General features: G+C 39.9%; 1 protein-coding gene across 1 annotated transcript in view; it reads right to left on the bottom strand.

Annotated features, from left to right (window-relative positions):
• Nucleotides 1-11,356, bottom strand: part of tspan9a (tetraspanin 9a) — a 156,235-nt gene extending 144,879 nt beyond the window's left edge. Inside the window, exon 1 of the mRNA XM_030137011.1 lies at nucleotides 10,262-11,356. Within this exon, the coding sequence (XP_029992871.1) occupies nucleotides 10,262-10,630 (369 nt within the window). The 5' untranslated portion in view covers nucleotides 10,631-11,356. The remainder of the gene's footprint in view (nucleotides 1-10,261) is intronic.
• Nucleotides 11,357-14,205: the final 2,849 nt, after the last annotated feature.

The raw sequence follows: 14,205 nt of genomic DNA, 5'->3' as shown, positions 1-14,205 counted from the left end.
CACTGGACAAAAGCAGGCATACGGAGATATTTACCAATCTAAATCAAGGCATAGCTTTCCACTGGGGATGCTAATTACAAGACATCAGGTGATTAAAATGCATAAAAGTGTGGAGATGGTGAAAATATTTAACCCTTTCATGCATAATGGTCACTACAGTGGACAGCTTGTATATTTATGGATTTTGTTGTTTTAGTTCCATATCAGCCAACACAGTGGACGCTTATGTATCATCCCATACACTGTAATTCATACCATTACTGTAAATCTGCTGTTCCAAATAAACCTGATCTGCACTAACATGTTTGACTGTAAAAAAACACAAAAAAAAAATGCTAATTGTTATTAAATTGTAATTAACAGTTTTGTTTTTTTTTTTTAAACAAAAAGTTTCTTTCTTTTTTTTTTTTTTTGCATATTATCTCCATGCAGGTATTGTTAAAATGTGAGAAAACATCAGAGTAGTAGCATTAAAAATGTTTTTATCTCATTGTTTTCACACAGTATATCAGTAAATACATGTTTCTTTGCTTCTAAAATTAACCCTTTCCTGGATCGGGGTCACTACAGTGGACGGCTATTTTACAGCTGTTCTCTTATATATTCATGTGATTTGTTGTTTTAGTTTCATATCAGCCGACACAGCGGACACTTATGCATCATCCCATACACTCCAATTCACACCATTACTGTAACTTTGGTGTTCTTGATAAACCTGATCTGCACTAACATGTTTGAGTGTAAATCAGTTGCTTGTTATTATTATTAAACAGTGTTTTGTTTTGTTTTTTTTTTACTAAACGTAGGTTGTGTTTTTTTTTCATATTATCTCCATGAAGTGAGTAATGAGTAGTATTGGAGTATGTTAAAATGTGAGAAAACAGATTAGAAGCAGAATTTTTTTTTTTTTTTTTTTCATAGTTTTCAAGTGATGTATCAGTAAATACGTGTTTTTTTGCTTCAAAATTCAAATGCATGGTGTCAAACTGCATGGACATTTTTGGAAATCCATGAAAAATAGATTCATAAAAAAATTTTCAATGGCATTGTTTTTTTCATTCCTAAAGAGGAATAAAAACACTCAAGAAAATAAATCTGGATTAAGGTTCTCACAGTTCATGCATGAAAGGGTTAAACACATGATTTTGTAACTCCATGAAAAATAGGTTCCAAAAAAAAAAAAAAACAATCACATTGTTTTTCTTTTCATGCCTAAAGAGGAATAAAAATACTTATGAAAAAAAAAATCTTAATTAAGGTTCTCATAATTCATGCATGAAAGGGTTAAACACTGTCATTTGTGAACAGTGATGACTAGACAGTCTGGGTGGTAAATATTTGACCAAATTTAATTGTAAAACTCAATGAATGAATTCTTAATAGAGATTATTCTGAGGACATATAATCTGTGAATGCAGTTGATAACACTCGAGCCTCACAGCAAGAAGGTCCTTGGTTTGATTCCAGCACCAGTCGATGGGGGTGGGACCTTTCTGTGTGCAGTTTGTATGTTCTTCCAGTGTCTGTGTGAGTTCTCTCCAGGTACTCTGGCTTCCTCCCACCATCCAAAGACATGCACTGATAGGTTAATTGGTTAACCCTTAGGGGTCCACGGTCACGACCCCATGACTGAATCTCATGACACTTTCAACACCTCGTAGCATTGGAAGTCGGTCACGTAGACTACTGGGGACAATTGCACTCAAGTGCAGACTTGAAACACTCTCCCACTTTGATGACAGAGCAAATACAACCGGAGTTAAGATGTTTTGAAACCGGAGCAAACAAACGGGAGTAAAAGTATGTAAATGAGGTAGGGGGGTGGGGGGGTTATATTTCTTAACCTACAGTATCTTTGTCATTTTTAGTCCTTTTTCAAAACTGCAAAAAACTGGAGGAATCTGTGGATTCTTTTTTTTGTTTTTGTTTTTTATTAGTGATAGTTAACAAGATAAGGCACCTGTGTAGTAGGTTAAAAGTTAAAAAAAAATAGGCAGATGATGTAGATGAAGTTGTGCTATAAAAAGATACCAAACATGGCTATAATAAACATTTCTTTATATAATATATAAACCCAAAATCAAAGGTACTCAAAAACAGCCGAAATAGGCTCAGACCTCTAAGGGTTAATTTAAATTGCCCATAGGTGTGAATGTGAAAGTGATTGTTTATCTCTATATGTTCAGCCCTGTGATGAACTGGTGACATGTCCAGGGTGTACCCCACCTTTGCAAATAAGTAGCTGAGATAGGCTCCAGTGACCCCCATGACCCTAGTGAGGATGAAGCGGGTTCAGATAATGAATGAATGAACGAATAATCTGTGAATGATTGTAGTGACCCGCTAAAGTGCAACCATGCCTGCTTTAATATTAATTAAGTCATTGAATGTCTATTTTTATCATAGCTAAAGATGTTGACATCCCAGCTGAGGATGATGTTGCACTGTGCTACATTATTGCACGTTAAATTCAAAGCCGATGTTAGAGCTTGCCTTTCATGGTGAACTGATGGAATTAAACGCATGTGACAGCACAGTGTATACAGGTTATTTCATCATCCCTCCAAGCGTACTCAACCCTCATCTGTTTCCTTTGCCCCTGTCTTTGTATCACCTGGCAGTGACTGATGGGAGTTCAGCTCTACCTCTCGTGAACAACAAAAAAAAAAGAATAGAAAAGAAAAGAAAAAAAAAAGTTTGTTACAATGTGCACAGTCTCCTGAGTCATACAAGATGACGGAACCCTTCATGTGCCAACGTGGAGACTGAAAAACAGGCAAATTACTTCAGAACCTTAGATTTCAATCCCAAGGGAAAGGGACAGCTTGTGTGAAACGTTTTTACAGAATTTCAACGTGGCATCCATACACACACACAGCTACAAACCAGGCATGTCAATAGCTCCACTCTTTGTAGCATCAGAGCGTGGGTATATTTGAAACCTTAAATGTCAAATTCAGTGATTAAATCAATAGGGAAACTAATCTTCTGTTGCTTCCAACCAAATGGTTTATAAATCCTGCAGCAATCCCTTAAGTAAGCACAGGAATTCATGAATGCTAAACACATCTGGTTTTCTCTCCTCTAACAAAGAAGCCGCTTTGATATCACCACCACTCCTGTTCTTGTAGGACAAGACTGCTGAGCTGACACTTTTCTTTTAAATATGAATATCCAATGAGGCTTCAGCTTTTGATATGGCGCCATAATGGAACAACTACAAAGAGCCCATACAGATACAAGCAATCTTCAGTGATGAAAATGCTGCTTTTACATGATTAACACAGTAGAAGAAAGTCTGTGTGTGTGATGCTGCTTGTGATTATAGCAGAACAAACCCTTGGTACTGTGTCTTAGGGCCTTTTTTAAAAATCTTTTTACTTTTCAAAGGTATTCAATATCACCGGACAAGAAAAATAGCTGCAGCACCGGACAGCAAATTGAATCTTGAATGGAGGATTAACAGTGGATGCTGTGAGTGAAGAGTAAGAGGATGAAATCCTTGCTTCAAGCAAGTACATCAACACTGATATGGTCACAAGGCTGACACCAATAGGGCTCAGCATCAATCACCCCAGAGTCCTGACCAAACAGTCACTGCAAGAATAAAAGATCACCTTCCTCCTAACGCACACACTTATTGTCACTGTCATTTGCTTTGATTTGATTCGAGTGTTGGCTTTAGCGTAGAGCTGTCCGAAGGAGCCGTGATCTCAATCCTAACAGCACTACTCCAATACTGCTCTAATCTGCCTGAAACTCCCCTCGCAGCTCAGACTCTTCTAATCCCTTATAAGAAAGAGGAGCCAGATGGTCATGAACAACTGCTGGGGGGGCCTGAGGATGAGCACATGTATGGAAATGCCTGGAGTGCCTACCGCTGTTTACCTTGTGCTTCAAGTTACCACTGTAAGCCCCATGGAGTGGGTGGTGTGTGGGTGGTGGGTGCACTTTCAAGGAAGACTCTGTGTGTGTGCAGCATTGCATGTGTGCACAAGAGGGCTCACGCATGTACACACAGCCAGAAAGAAGAGACCCCTGCTGCACCTGGTGTCAGGTTACCGCAGCGTACCACAGGCGTTCAGCACCGAGATGAGATGTCAGATCTTCAGAGGCAAACCTCCCTACCAACTGCAGTAACCTTGTGATTCTTGGAGTGTCAGAGGTAGAGCAGTGCAGTCCCAGGGGTGTCAAGATACAGCATGCTTCACACCCGCCTTCCCTACATTACAGAGCACTCAGGCACCCGGTCCTGACCCCTAACCGAAGAACAGGCCTTTTATTCACAGCTTGGCCAACCTTCAGCTGGACTCGCTGATGTCCTAGGATCGTCTGAGCACCAGACAGACCGCCTTGAACCCTCAGTTGTCACATATGCCGCGTTTACACTATATGGGACCAGCTCGGCTTGGCTTGACTCGGTATTCCTGGAGACCGTTTCTATTACAAGATACTACCGACTTTAGAGTACGTGGTTGTCATAGTGATGCGGCGCGTTACTTCCGTGTCGTCTGTTCCGAGAGTCGCTCGTTGCGTGTTGTCTCGTCTGAATTTTTACGTCAGCCACCAAAGACTGAATCTCCTCGACCGACCATGGTGTAGTTTTGAGCTGTTATCATGTGGATTAATGTACCGCTATATTTACTGTCCACTTCCGCATCTGTTTTTTGTAAAACAGCGGGTCACAGAGACAACTGTCTGACCAATCAGTGGTCTGCAGTGTTTACACGTCACGTTTTAGAATCTGGTCCCCAGTCCTGGAACCTCAGCAAAGGTGATACCAAAAACAGTACAGGGTGGGGAAGCAAAATTTACAATGAACATTTAGTTGTTTTTTCTCAGCAGGCACTACGTCAGTTGTTTTGAAACCAAACATATATTGATGTCATAATCATACCTAACACTATTATCCATACCTTTTCAGAAACTTTTGCCCATATGAGTAATCAGGAAAGTAAACGTCAAAGAGTGTGTGATTTGCTGAATGCACTCGTCACACCAAAGGAGATTTCAAAAATAGTTGGAGTGTCCATAAAGACTGTTTATAATGGAAAGAAGAGAATGACTATGAGCAAAACTATTACGAGAAAGTCTGGAAGATACTATTAAAGAAGAATGGGAGAAGTTGTCACCCCAATATTTGAGGAACACTTGCGCAAGTTTCAGGAAGCGTGTGAAGGCAGTTATTGAGAAAGAAGGAGGACACATAGAATAAAAACATTTTCTATTATGTACATTTTCTTGTGGCAAATAAATTCTCATGACTTTCAATAAACTAATTGGTCATACACTGTCTTTCAATCCCTGCCTCAAAATAATGTAAATTTTGCTTCCCCACCCTGTATGTTTTGTACTTTCTGGATATGTAGTTTTGCACTTGGTTTTGTATTCATTTGGTACTATCTTTGGATGTAATTAGTTGGTTTGTCTGACTTTATACAGTATGATTTTTTTGGTAGTTGTGTATGGCTAACCATTAAGGTTATTATTATTTAGAAGGGGGCAGGAAATATAAGATTTTCTTCATCCAGCATGGGTGTGTACATGTTTGTTTACTTGATGATTATTGAATGTTACTGATGAAATGCACAACCATTAAATAAATAAATAAATGTCCGTGTTGCAGTTGGTGGTTACAATGAACACTTGTAAAACAGGAAATAAAAGTTGATTGTGAGTAGAATACTTCTATTGCTTTTATGTATTAAAATATTGCGTAATGAAATCGGTTCACTGCCTCAAAATATTGTAAATTTTGCTTCCCCACCCTGTAGTACCGGGTACCAGATTCCAGGTCCTTTTTCGTGATGGAAACGCAAAAAAGCCGAGCCGAGTCGAGTCGAGCCGATACCACGCAACGGAAACTGGACTATACTGACGGGACCCCAGACCCAGCAGCCACATGCAGGCATCCTCACCCTCTCATGACCACGTTGTCTCCCCATAGAACACTGATTAAACTGACAATGAAGTGAAGGAGCGGTGGGAGGAGAAGACGAACATCACCCCACAGGAATGGAGAGAGAATATTCATGGTGGGTGTTCATTAAGTGAACATTACCAGGGTAAAATTTCAATTACAGCACAGCAGGGGAGGTGCTGAGCTGGGAAATGTCCATAGCCACTTATAAAGTCTCGGCATCCTTACTGTACACACACAAACACACACCCACTGTATGTTCAGACACATGATGACACAGACAATCCTCATGTGTCCCACTTAATGGAGAGACTCTGCACACTCTCAGGATTGTTAGAATTAATTTCCATGGAGGCCAACAACCTATACACTCCACATGAATTGGAAACCACCAGCCTTGAAATCTAAAGCCTCTTTTCCACCTCTTTATAAGTGCTGTGCAGCAGCCGGTTATTAGTGGCAGGATTTTGCCACTGAAAAGGGGTTAACCACACCTGAGGAACTTAAAAGCCTTCACACAAATCCCCCGCGACTGCCCCTCCAGAAAATAGCGGCTAATGACCTTATGACCTGCACCAAAGGCTGACTTAGACTAGAGAGCTGTGGTCAGAAGTCCAAGTGTCACACAGTATAAGTGACGGAAGATGTCGATCGGTGTGTAAATGCCGTGACTGATCTGTGCGGGATTGCATTGACATGTAATCATGATGGTTCAATAATATTATCTGTAATATTATCTGCTCTTGCAAATTGCATTTAATGAAACACAGTGGTGTGCAAAAATATTAGAACACTTGTCAAATTTGAAGAAAATGGTGGTTTATTTGTTCCCAGAGCCTGAATTTCACTTTTTCTGCCATTGCCTTTTTTTTTTTTTTTAACATTTTACTCTAATATTTAGTGTGGCAATCTAAGGAAACTCTATGTAAACTCTCTGGAATGAGCTTCTGAGAGCGTGGAATGACATTGGGGTTGAAACTCTCAGAAAATACATCGACACAATGTCCGAAAGATGCGTTGCTGTGATTGTTGCCAAGAGGGGCCACGATAAATATTAGAGTAAAATGTAAAAAAAAAAAAAAAAAAGGACTGGACTGATAAATTTGTAGGTGAAATATTCTCAGTACCTTTGCCTTTACCTTTTGCAAATGGCAAAAAAGTGAAATTCAGGCTCTGGGAACAAATAAACCACAATTTTCTTTTTTCTTTTTCTTTTTTTTTTTTAATAATTCAAGTTTTTATTAGAGTTTTCACTTGATACATGACAATCATCCAATGTTCCTTAATGTTAACAATGAGGGCTTCTATATATACATGAAAAGTATCAAAAAATGCTACAAAGTGGGGAAGTTCTCAAGAAGATAGATAAATAGATAGATAAATAAATAAATAAATAAATAAATAAATAAATAAATAAATAAATAAATAAAATAAAATAAAATAAAATAAAATAAAATAAAATAGATAAAAAAAATAAATTCAAGAGGGAAGTAGTTTAGCTGTCATCCTGCTGACTGTCAGTCATACTTATATAAGACCAGAATGGCTCCCAAACTGTTTGGCAATCACCATTTTCTTAAGATTTGACAAGTGTTTTATGTAATATTTTTGCACACCACTGTATGCAGAAGCTAAATCTTTTGAAACTTTTTAGTGGCTGATTAACAAAAAGCAGAATGGACTCTAATATGGTTAAATGGCGACTTTTTTCCAGTTACAAATGAGCTTAAGATAAGTGAAAATATGGACAGGAAAAAATACTGAGCATTTTTTGCAGAGTCAAAAGTATTTTCATCAAAAAGAGTAAATTTGGCTCTATATTGAGTTTGGAGAGCACTACCCAAAGAGTAACTTCTACTCTTTTTAGAGAGGGACCAAATGTTATCTGAGTAGAGTAAAATTTTCTTCAATTTGAGTAAATTTTACTCAGGCAAATTTCCTGTGTGCATTCTATTTTTTTTTTTTTTTTTTTTTTTTTTTTGTGAGAATTTCATCAATCAGTAATACAGTGTTTGTTCAGGGTTATTGTATAAAACCAGCATATCTACTGGAAAAAGTAATAACACCCAGGAAGTGCTTTCATTACCTCTGCCAAGGAGGTTATGTTTTTGTCGGCATTGGTTTGTCTGTCTGTCTATTTGTCTGTCCCAAGGTTATTATCGTTAAAGGAAACTAACGAAATGACGAAAACTAGAATTGATAAAACATTTTCGTTTACTGAAATAAATAAAAACTATAATTAAAAGAAAAAAACGATAACTAACTGAAACTGTATTGTGTGCTTACAAAACTAACTAAAACGTATTAAAGTTATGGATAAAATTCCCTTAGTTTTCATCTTTGTCAATGTCGGATTGATATGAAATCGATTTATTTTGCTCTAGCAATTTTAGCTAGCGGCACCATATGACACTTCACGGTCCATCACTTCTCGTCACTTGTCGTTTAGTCGTCTTCTCGTCCCCACTCTAAATGGAAACATGAAAACTAAAGTTGGGAGAAAGCAGCAGAGTCCTGTCTGGGATTTATCTGAATACGACGGTGAAGAAGATAAAATATTCAACAAAACTAAAACTAAGCTAAAACTAAGCATTTAGAAGAAAATGAAAACTAATAATAACTAGCAAACCTGCTCTAAAAACGAATTAAAACTAACTGAATTCAAGAAAAAAAAGTCCAAACTTAATCGAACTAAACTAGAATGAAAAATCCAAAACTATTATAACCTTGGTCTGTCCGTGTGCAAGATAACTCAAAAACTTATGGACGGATTTGGATGAAAATTTCAGGAAATGTTCATACTGGCACAAGGAACAAATGATTAAATTTTGGTGGTGATCGGGGGTGGGGTGGGGGTGGGGGGGGGCATTGATCTGCCTTGGCAGAGGTCTGCGCTCTCCGAGTGCTTCTAGTTCAGATATGATTTTTAGTTTAAAGTGGAACTCACATCCAGGTATATTCATGTCTGCATCAATGAATCCAACATGAGCTAAGCTTTGCTGAGTTGCTCACTCCCTCAAACAACATTACATCAAGGCAGGATACATTGAAAAGCCCCTGAGCAATTTCAATGTCTTTGTCAATCACTCTCACCTCTGCCTCTATGGACTGGGTAATGATATGTGAGTGATATGGAAGTATGACCCTGGAGGAGCAGAGCCGTCCCCAGTTTCTGCCCTCAGCCCTGCGCACTAGCTGTGCTGTCCCCTTTTTCCTATATGGAGCGTACAATGAGGTAGCTGTGGGTTTGTGTGCTGCATGTGTACGTGTGTGCGTTTTAAAGGATGGCCTGTTCACAGCTGGGCTGCAGCTAATGCCCACTCTGCTGCCTCCACTGTGCCCCAGTTAGCACGGCTCACAACCCCATGACATGGTGGGCCAGGGTTGGTCTAGTCCCCAGTGTTGGGATGTTTTTATGCTTCACGCTTCGTTGCATCCATACAAAGACTTGGCCTCATAACCCGTAAGCCTGATAATCCATCCTGTAAACATTCAAGGGATGCCCACTTTTACAACAAATGCCCATGCATGAGTGGACGGCAGTAAGTGTCAAACACAGACTGTATTATTGACAGTAGTTGTGGATAAATTAAATATGGACACCAGCTGTTAACTATGACTAATATCAGAATACATATTTACAATGAATGCTAGAAGCAAAAAAAAAAAAATGCACAGCAATTCTGAACTTTTCTAAAAAAAATGTTAGGTTATCGACTGTAGTTTTACCCAAGAGTAAAAAAAACCCACCAAATTAAACAAGCCAATATTAAACTGAAGCAGACAAATCCATTAGATTTCCATTCCAGTCCTACAGACCCCCTGCTTACGCTTTCAAGTCAAAGACGCATGTTGTGTTGCTCATCATTATTCTGTAGAGGTGTATCATTACTTCCATAATATAATAAAAACAGCATTTTCAACTTCACAGCAACCGTAAATCATGTAAGCTCCTAAATGAGTGACCCCAGTGAACCCCTGTCCTCCTCACACCACAGTCTAAATCCCTTCTGCTCATGACACACAAAAAGAAAACCTGGTGCAATGCATCTGACTCTGTCATGACATCCAGGAATAGCAACATGCACAGCCAGGGTAGGCATAAACACTCTGATGTAATAATTAGAAATGCATGATTGCACTGACAACATACACTTCACCATGTTTCCTAATTAACATTTGAAGAAAAGTTCACACACTGAGCCATCACAGTTGGTACCGCAGACACAGATATTGACGTGTACTTAGTTACACGGACCATTCTGACTGTCAGTATCATCCAACAAATTTGCACCATTATTATCAGTTAGAATGTCAAAAGAAAATATCTGAAACACTTACCCAGAAGATGAGATTAAAGATGAACATCATATACTTCAAGCAGCAAAGGCAGCCTCTCGCCATGTTGCACTTCTTGAATTCTAAAAGGAACACAAAGGATAGATCCAGGTAAAAGACTACGTATTTGCTGCCTTTGGGAGAGCTGTACTTGTTGTTGGTCTTGTCTCCTGCGCTGGCGTCTGCAGCCGTTCCAGTTTGCCCCTGCTGTGTGTTTTTGCGCGGCCCCGTGGAGCCGTAGAATGCGCCGGCAGTGAAGCCGCGACCGCCAAAGGGGCGGCCAGAAGTGGAGGCTTGAGGAAAATCTGAGTCTCGGCTATCTATGGAAGGGCTACGGTGAATGGCTGATTCCTCACTGCTAGACTTCTCCATGCTCTAGGGCTGCAGCTGATGATGAAGGGCTTCCTGACGCACAGTCTACCATAGTCTCAGAGATGACAGGACAGAGCAATTCACCCTCCAGATCTCCAGCGCTTCACTCTGAAGCAAAAAAAGTCCAATAGAAACACATCCACCTCAAAGTACACAGTTGAACAGAGTGTGTGTGTGATAAGAAAGTCTCCAGTATGGAAGAGAGCAGAGCACCACTGCTCACACACTCTTCTGCCTCCTGCTCCTGCTCCTGCTGCTGCTGTCTTTCTCAGATAATCCTGAAGAATCTGTGCAGAAGCATTACCCTTTTTTAAAAAATAATGTTTCTGGGAGGAAGTTGTAGTACTCCCTGTCTCCTGCCTTGTCCGTAGTATCACTCTCCACTCTCCTCCTGGGCTGCTGATTGTTGTGCCGTCTCGCTCCAGTGGGAGTGGGACCCTGCTGAGGCTCACCTCCACGTTCACTTGCTGACCTGGTAACTTTTCTTCCCTCCTCTGTCCACTGCTCTGCTCCTTTACTCTCCTTTAAGCCGTCCCAACCTGCTGTGATGCTCTCTCTCTCTCTCTCTCTCTCTCCTCCCTCGGTCTATTCTGTGCTCTACTGTACCATTCTGTGCTCAGCGGCTCAGTCCTCTGCACTGCCTGCGCTCTGCTCTCCCAATAGCAGCGCTCTGCCTGATGTGCTATTATCGGCAGACGCAACTAACGGGCATTCCCTATCTCCCAAGCAAGAGTACTGCCCTCATCCCCCAACTCTCTCTCTCCCTCTCTCTCTCTCTCTCTCTCCCTCTGCCCCTCCTCACTGCTGAGCACACAGCCAATAAAGCAGCTGCAGCCACCCCGAGCTCCTCCTCTCCGCTCCCTCTGCCTTTAGTAAACCCATCACTGTGTTTGCTTTGACTATACATGTTCAGCAATTTCATCTCTGCTGTCAGGGGAATTGAAAGGCCAAACATGATTTAACAAAATAAAATAAACAAACAAAAACACGCTATTGGTAATGGAATTGTAAATGAGTTAAGGGTTGTGTGTGAAGTGGAAATTGCTGGCAGCGTTTTTACTACCGGACTGCTGATGGCACCTGTGATTTCACACATTCCACTATAGCAGGGGTGTCAAACTCATTTTAGTTCAGTGACCACATACAGCCTAATATGTAGTGATGGGACTTTTGGCTCTTTGAAAGGAGCTGTTCAATCAGGAGCCGTTAACTGAAAAGAGCCGTTCAAAAGACTGGCTCTTTTACACTCTAAAAAATGATTCATGGGGTTAGTAATGTAAGCTTAAAATCAAGAGCTTTCTCTGCTTAAAAAATTAAGTTTGTTACATGGAAACATTTAAATCAGTTGATAAGTTATTTTATTAAGTTGGTCTAAATGACAAACAAGGAAAACGGTCTTAATTTAACCCTCCGGTATCCCGTCCAGCCAGACCCTTACTAAACACCAAGTGTGCCTTTTTCGCACACTTGTGGACTAAAAAAAAAAAAAAAGAAAAGAAAAATTCATGCAGTTTGTTTTTAATTCTTTTACACTTTTTTCTATTTCATCAACTTGAGCCATAAATAAAAATACCAAATACTCAATAATTGTCACATTTTTTAACCCTTTAAATGTTTGTAATGTAAAAAAAACATTTTTTTTTTGGATGCAAAAAACACAAAAAATATATTTTTTTCAATATATTACATAAAAATTGGATCACATTATTTGATTTTTGCAGCCTGGCATATGTCAACGATTAACAGCAACATTGGTTAATTTGCATTATTATTTTTGGCACTTGGTCAAATGTTCAATAATTATTGCATATCACTAATTCATCCCAGGGACCGGATTGGACCCTTTGGCGGGCCTGTTTTGGCCCCCGGGCCACATGTTTGAAACCTGTGCACTATAGCCTCTCACACTGTTTGAATTCATAGTCTATAATTTCACTGATTAATGTTGCCATAAATAATCCACAGTTAACAACGACAGCAGGTCATTTATCTTATATTTCTGAGACAGAGACTGAATCATCATGCAACTATCACCACACTGATCATTGCATTTCATGTGGGTGGTAGCGACACTGCTGAGCTACAGCGTGACCACACTAGCTTGTGTTATCCATACTACAGTACCCACATCCATGTAAGGGGAACCAATTAACTTGCAGTGTCTACGCTTTGGAATTATGACACTATCTGAAGCATGGAAAGGGGATAGTGGCTTTAAGACGCTGACCACAGCCAGGGTTAAACAGTGAAAAACCTTAAAGATTCACACGTCAAGCTGACCCAGTTAAAGGAACATAACGTGTGCACACTAAGAAAACCCTCAGCCTGACTTATCAGGTGCACTACTGCCACCCAGTGGGATGATTTATGAGTGCATGTCAAAGTTTTTGGACAGACGGACGGACAGATGACCGGACAGACGACCAACTGATGGCAATACCCTGTGGCTAGTGTGGGTACATTGTGTGTTCTACTTCAATATGATTCTACTTAATATACTTATCAGAGGTGATTTCTCATAGACTGCAAGGGAAGCTCAGCTTCCCCTAAAATTATGAAAATTAAATGGTTAAATATGTTCGGTTGTGTTGACATTTCATTGACTACAAATGTGTTAGAACATGTTCATCTCACAGATGAGTTTGTTCAGAATCAGCTTTATCACAAATCAACAGACTCGATGTTGTTCACTTCTCATACATTCCTGTTGCACTGTTTTCTCATTCGATCTCTGCTCAGTGCATTTGTCCATAGACGCTCAGCGTCCATGCACTTCAATGGGACTGAGTGGAACAGTGTTTTTCACTGGCTAAAAACTGGACAGTAATTGGATAAATGCCACGATGTTGTCCCGCCCCCGGACGCTCGGCGTCTCTGGGGGTGAATGGAGCTGTGGGCGGAGCTCGGCCGGGCTGGATGCCGGGCTTCCACATGCTGATTGGAGGATCAGTCGAAAGGCTGAATCCCGTTTGATTGATAGCTATTTTGAGATCTACTCCTTCACTGACAGAGTTCAGTTTAATACCGTCGCACATTCTGCTGTGAAAGCGAGAGAGAAACCACTACGACATTACTTGTTCATTTCTTGCACTGTAAATAAAACACACTCATTGGACTTCCTTGTTTCAATTTAATATAATTTCAACATTTTCTTGTTTACTTGGTACGATAAGGTCACTGACCATTTTCTTAAAAATGAATGGAGGGACGAATTTATGTTTAAATAGCTTGACTTTTTTTTTTTAATGTAAGCCGACAATGAGCTTCCCCTGTCTGAAAGACGAGCAGCCGCCACTGATACTTATTTTTACTAAAACTGTGCTGTTTTCACTGCACTAATGATTAAAATATAGCAGTATATTTTAAAGCAGCGTAAGCCATTCATCAACAATTTTTCACCAAATCTGTAAATTTTTCACCAAATCTGTAAAACCCGAGTGATAGCCTAAGTATCAGAAATTCGTTACTCCTTCTGTGATTACACACCTGAATCACTCCCCTCACAGTGAACAACTCTGAAGTGTACTCCATCATAAGCATTCATTTTTGTCATGGAAGTTTCTAGCACTCTGGAC

The sequence above is a fragment of the Sphaeramia orbicularis genome, chromosome 6, assembly GCF_902148855.1.
Source record: "Sphaeramia orbicularis chromosome 6, fSphaOr1.1, whole genome shotgun sequence".
Taxonomy (NCBI): domain Eukaryota; kingdom Metazoa; phylum Chordata; class Actinopteri; order Kurtiformes; family Apogonidae; genus Sphaeramia; species Sphaeramia orbicularis.
This window is presented reverse-complemented; position numbering and strand designations above follow the sequence as displayed.